Genomic DNA, 6,469 nt, shown 5'->3' with positions numbered 1-6,469 from the left:
CTGGGCCGAGGTATCATCCCTTCCAGGCCGGTGATGGTGGGTAGAGGCCTTCGCAGGCCGCGCTGGCGAGAGGGTTGGAGGCGCGTGCAGGGCCCCACGATCATCCGGCGGGGATTCCGCTGCCCATAGGCGCTTGAGTGAGCCCGCGTGCGGCCTCTTGGCTGAGGCCGACTTTTGGCCTCTTTTCCCCCCCCATGAGGATAGTAAGGGAGTCCGGCGAAGTGTCCTTGTGTCACGAGCAACTCGGGGATGGAGCGGGAGCTTCAATTACACACGTCCAGCCGCCGCCATAGGTAAGCCACGCCCCCTCTACCCCATAGTTCTCTGCAAGTCACTTTTAGTGAAGGCATTTGTCCTCTTTCCATAGAATCCATTCCATCTATCTTGTTGCTGCTTGCCTAGCCAATGCGTAGCCGGCCTCAAAATGCTGCAGTTGCGCGGTAGAACACTTACCCTTTTGGTAGCCTATAATGTTATGTTCATGGAAGCTGGAATCAAGAGTGTATAATAGATAATGCATGTGGACTTTGGGCACTTTTTGGTAAGAGCGAACTGGTGCTTACATTTAATAAGTCTGTAAGATTCCCATGTGGTTCAGTTATTATATAATTTATTAAAGGGTAATTCCACTCGTTGGTTAGTGTGGTCCCCTGACAGTTATTTCCCCCTTCTGTTTTTATTTTTTGTTTTGTTGCTCCTTTCCAGTTCTGCTGTCCTAGAAGGTGACTGGATATATTTGTAGTTATTTTTGTCACTCTTTCCAGGACTCTTCCAGGACAGCACCAGTTCCCGGCCCCTTTCCCTGTGTTGGGTTTGTGTTTCTCTGTTTTTCTTGATGGGTGGAAAAGGCCATCTCTCCACCTCTTCTGTCCTGAAAGATTCCTGGAAAGAGACTTACCAGAGAATATAAATACTCCTTTTAGCAGTATAGTGTGGGTAGGCGGTGAAATCTGGTGAGTGATAAATGATTTTCAAGGGTCCTTGTTATCTTTTCATGTGTATATTAAATTCCTGCAATTTGCTCCTGGCGAGGTTGAGAGTGGAAAACAGCTGAGCATAGTTAACATAATGTAATATCTCTTTCCAGGGAGGTCGGACTACCAATCGCGATTGCCACCTGGTCAGCCGACTTGTCCAACCAAAACTCCTTCTCCTCCACCGCCCTACAGTCGGCCTTGTATAGAACAGAATCCGCTGCAGAAGAGGGAGAAGTCTCCAGGCCCTCCATATGCAGAATCTGAGCACTATGGTACTTACAGTTTCTATTTTGTCATATTTTACAATTGTGAAAATGGACCTCATTGAGTGGGTGGCAATATAAGATGTTGAAAAAAGTTTGGGGATTTCTGAACAAATTGCTTCTCAGTTGTGATTTTGTTCTATGACTGACTCATATATTAAATAAAAACATTGTTATGTTGGAAAACAATTTACAGCATTTTACAATTCCATATCTATCCAAAGTAAACAGTTCAAACAATCGAAGCAATTGGTTGGGGAAAGTAGAGTAGCTTTTAAGGTAATGTTAACTTGAGTAGAGAAGTTGGTAAGCGGAATCAAGTGCTTCAATCTATTAAAGTGCATAATTTCCATCTTGTTATAGTAAGGCCCCACTGAAGTGACAGGAATAGATCTGCAATCACACATGGGGCAAGCAGCCGCTACTTTCAGTCTTGCTTCCACTTTCCTGTTGCAGCAATTTGCAGTCAGTCTGAATATGACTGTGCAGTACAATAGACACCAGTGGAAAACACAGTGCTCGAAGTAATCAGAACTCAGGAACACAACTGATCTGACACATCCTCTTCCCTTTTCTGCAAGTCTGTGTGAGGACATTGCTGATGAGGTGTGTGGCTGTTACCCCCACCATTCTTCTTGGGCAGCTGTTTGACCACCGCAAGGTGAATAGCTTTGCTGACGGTTCTATCATCAGGTATATTCTGTGGCTAGGGATGCACAGATACCAAGTGCGGTACTTGTTCTGAGGTGGGTGTGCGGCTTTAATGGCGGCTACCAGTGGTATAGGCACATGCCTAGTACACAGTGCAATGGAAAGGTAGGCTAGACTCAGACGTCTACCTTGGATGTAGGAGTAGGGGGGTCTGCCTCCAGCTGCTCCTCAGGCTATCCCTCAAGCTGCTGCTTTCAGTCAGATACTGTGCTCCTGCACACCAGAGGGGCCCTACTGGGCAGTGCACAGCGTGTGACCTACACTGCCTGCATCCAATTCAGCCTGCAAGCACCCCATCTGCCACTGCATTCACCGAAAAGGACAGACCAAGGAGGCTCCCAATGCCGATGAGCTCCTCCCTCTCATTCCCCTGCTCAGAACATCGGTTTGTTGTGCACTAGTGCTGTATGCTCTGCAGGGCCTCAGGTGGGCTGGCCGTCAGGGTCCCTTTCCCTGTACCTCCTCCCAACTCTTCTTACCTGCTGCTGCTGGGGCATGGCCTCCTCCACACCCTCCCGTCGTCTCTGCCATGCCACCACTGGTACAGCTGATACCCATGTAAGGGGCCCCTCAGGCTGCCCAGACCCCTCACATGGGTACTGGCCGTACCCCCCTGATGGCAGACATGCCAACTCTCCCAGACGCTCCGGGAGTCTCCAGCTATTAGATAGCAGCTCCCGGGAGAGAAACATTTTCTCCCGGAAAGGTTTACTCTGCTCGATCTAGCAGAGTAAACCTTTCCCTGCTTTTTTTTTTTTTCTGACATTGGCCACCGTCATCTCCTATCCGACTTTGTGAGTGCGGTGGAATGTGAGATCGCAGTCACAAAGTCGGATGGAAGTGACATTTCAGGACCGATCAGCTGTTCCAGGGCAGATCGGTTCTCATGCACATACGATTTGCGATGCTGATCTGCCCCGCAACAGCTGAGAAAGCGTTGGAATGCTTGACCCAATGGCAGTCACACATTCCACCGCCAAAAAAATGGGCTGGATTACGTTAAAATGTGCAACAACGCGACCGGTCACACATTCTAACGTAGTCGCAACCTTTGATAGAACAGAAGCCCTGTATGCAATCATTTAATCAGAGAAATAGATTATAATAGGGAACAATACAGTGTAACGTTCCCCATTATAATCCACTTTTCTAATTGAAGGAAACAACAGTAAATTAGCACATAACCCTTGCACCTCCCCCACCCCCCCAAAACAAAAGCACATAACTCTAACTCAGCCTGTTCGTGGCGGTTTATAGAGTAATTGTGTAAGCCTAATGTTATACTGCCCTATTTTCTACTTGTACTGTTTAACCAATATTATATTTGTTTGTACTCATATATGTGTTTGACTTAGAAAAAAAACTATAAAACTTTGCAAAAAAATTCCCATAAACTTTAAGTTCTGGATTCGTTTTCGTGCTATGAGAGCTCTGAATGCCAACAACCCTTCAATGCAAATTTCATTAATCTCTTATAATCCAGAGCATGACCCTGTCCCTTCCCCCCAATCCCCCCCCCCCCCGCGGATCTGACTCACCCAGCCAGCGGTGCAGGAGGATCGCAGCCAAACTCTGTGTTCACGTGTTCACTGCAAGGGTCGGGGCATGACTCACTTCTCCTCTCCTGCCGCCTGTTACTAGGGACGCGGTCGGGAGAGGAGAGCCCGCCCCCTTACTGAGTCGGCAGTGCGGGACCCGGTGTTCTAACACCCTGCACTGCCCCATAGTCCACGGGCATAGTGTTACGCCACTGTATCCGGCATATCGGCCGTGCGGGCTGAACATGATCATGATTGTGTTCGGCCCGACATGCCCTATGGCCAGTCCGGCCCTGGCGGGGGGGCACACGGGGGGGCAAGCAATAACCTAGGGGGGGCAATTGCCCCCCCTCACCCCCCTGTAGCGACGCCACTGTGTACAAGTACTAATACTTTGCCAGCTCTAAGACAAGACAAAAACTCAAAAGATAGGAGGCGGCTGTAATTTTCAAGTAGCATATGGGACTCCTGGGATTTGTGATTCCCTGCTTTAATGTATGATTTGTGATATATTTATTAGGGTTGCAGCAATACCATTTTTCCCCAGACCAATACCGATACTTGTCCAAGTATTAACAGATACTTTTTTTTTTTTTAGTGTCGTGATAGTTTTCTAAAACAATGCAGACTAATGATTTCAGGACAGTGGTGGAGTGCTGGGGCCCAGTCGCAGCTGCAACTGCTACGACCCTTGTAGTTCTCGTGAAAATGCCAAGTATCAGCATCGATACAGATACTGGTATCTGAACATCCCTATCTGTGGCATCATTTTAGGTTTTTACTAGGGATGCACCAAAATTTTGGCAACCATAACATAAAATTTCGGCCAAAAATTGTACTATGGGCAAAAAAAAGCGCCAGAAAATGTGGTGCACCCCCAGCTTCTCTCCTCCCCGCTGGGCGCTGACTTTAGTTTGTGTCCCCTCCAATCCCTGCTGCTCTTGAGCGCAGGGGTCAGAGGGGACACAGTCGATCCAGCTGCCAGCACCCAGCGGGAAGTAGAGAAGCTGTGAGAACTGACCGTGTCAGCAGGGAGGAGGAGAGTGGCAGGAAGGGCGGAGTGGTTCAGGATGGAGAGTGGTGAGGATCAGCAAATAAGTGAAATATTTGCTGACCCTTCCATGTACTTCTCAAACATTGGTGTGGTCAGGTCTGATCACACCGATGTTTGTAAATAACTAAAGACCTAGTAAGCTTACTATGTCCCCGATTATGAATGAATAGGAAGTGCTTTACATCACTTCCTGTTCATTCCTGATTGTGGACATAGTAACTCATACTATCTCTACAGTTTATGTATGGACAGGAGCACTCAGTATAGAGGCTTCCTGTTCATTTTTAACAGGGGCTGCAGAAAAAGAGATGTAGTACTCTTTGTCCTCACTCTCTTCTTCTATTTCAAATATCTGTTTGGATCCCTGATATTTCCCCAAAGCCCCTACGAGTAAAGTAAATAAAGAGCAGAACAATAAAATAATTGGAAACATTATGCAAGAAAGGCACCTTTAGAGATATTTATACCATGACTTGAATATATGAGTCAGATGAGAAATTATCTGGTTGTTACATGCAAGCTTTTAGCAATTTGCATATATTTTATATATTTGTGTTTTTCTGTAACTAGTACTCCCTCTACCTTTTCCTGAACCGCCACCCCCAAATCTGAAGCATAGCGGTCCGTGTCCATCTCGGGCCTCGGGTTCTGACAGCAGCAGCAGCAGCAGCACCAGCAGTAACACTCATTCCTCTATACCGGTAAGTCTGCAGCATCTCATTGTGTAATCGGACTTTATGCAGATATGAGAGAGCCCTATTTTAGTTGCTTTTCCTCTGCAATTCTAGAAAATTTTTGTTTTTTGGATAGCTTGGGGAGGAATCAGAATCTTAGTTTTGCTTTCTTTTTCTTTTTTATGACCCCTGCACTGGGGAAATTTCCCTTCACACCCTGTTCTAGTTACCACATTGTTATTGTCCCATTGGTAGATTTCCTCTTCTCTTCCTGTTCTCATAACTTGTGGAAACGTCTGATGACTTGCCAATAATAGGATATTAATAACTTCTGATAACTTGTCAATAATGGGATAATAATTCTGGTAACTTCTGATAACTTGCCAATAATGGGACTTCTTATTTCCTGCCCTTCAATTGGGAGTAACCGAGGGTGAATCACCACAGTGAGGACACAGCTATAAAAACCTGTCAGAGATTCAAACCTTTCCCCACTCTATCCAAAACATGGAAGGAAGTTTCTTCTTTAATATGTTGACATTTTTAGCTGTGTTAAGGAGAGCCAGGGGTTATGCAAGAATCTAAATCAGTCTGAAAGCAAACCTGTCCCTCTTTTTTAAACCTTTAAAGTGATCCTGTCATCACTTGTTTGCCTTTTTAGTGTAACAACCCCTCCATGTGCTTAAATGGCAAATCCCCCCCCCCGAAAACTGTACGATAACTTTATTCCCCTTTCCTTCCGCTTTCATCCGGGGTGCCTAGGTGACGGCGCCATCCTGGGTAATGTAGAGTAGCCCAAATCCTGTTAAGAAGACAATGCTTCACTACGGTTTCTTCTCATGAGATTTGGAGTACTCGGCATTCCCTGACATCTCCCCCTGCACTCAGAAGTTGGGGGGGGGTTATAATTTTTATTTTATTTTTTAAATGGGACGTTTAGTTTGTATGTATCAGCAGGTCTACCCAACTGATACCCCATTACTGAACTATTCTGGATTGGACTTTTGTTGGCAAAGTTGAGGTTTGCATCTCCGCACAGGTTTTAGGGGTTCTTAGGCACTCGTAAACATAAAGCTATGTGCATGCTGCCAGCCACGCCTGCACTTCACTTGAACTGCCATTTCACAATCGCTTTTAAATAGTTACTTTAAATAGGAACAAATTAAAGGCAAATATGACACAAGTGATTGATAGTAGGCCCAACACCCAATCACAAACACGTGTGTAGGTGTGTGTGTAATAAATAAATATA

At 46.1% G+C, this 6,469-nt stretch overlaps 1 protein-coding gene across 1 annotated transcript in view; it reads left to right on the top strand.

Annotated features, from left to right (window-relative positions):
- The window catches only part of IRAK1 (interleukin 1 receptor associated kinase 1), an 84,558-nt gene that overhangs the window by 49,536 nt on the left and 28,553 nt on the right, over nucleotides 1–6,469 (top strand). The window contains exons 3-4 of the mRNA XM_018560698.1: nucleotides 1,088–1,285; nucleotides 5,114–5,244. Of these exons, the coding sequence (XP_018416200.1) occupies nucleotides 1,088–1,285; nucleotides 5,114–5,244 (329 nt within the window). The remainder of the gene's footprint in view (nucleotides 1–1,087; nucleotides 1,286–5,113; nucleotides 5,245–6,469) is intronic.

This window comes from Nanorana parkeri, unplaced genomic scaffold, assembly GCF_000935625.1.
Source record: "Nanorana parkeri isolate BGI_ZX_2015 unplaced genomic scaffold, ASM93562v1 scaffold475, whole genome shotgun sequence".
Taxonomy (NCBI): Eukaryota; Metazoa; Chordata; class Amphibia; order Anura; family Dicroglossidae; genus Nanorana; species Nanorana parkeri.
The sequence above is the reverse complement of the archived record's forward strand: the minus strand, read 5'-3'. Positions and strand labels throughout refer to the sequence as shown.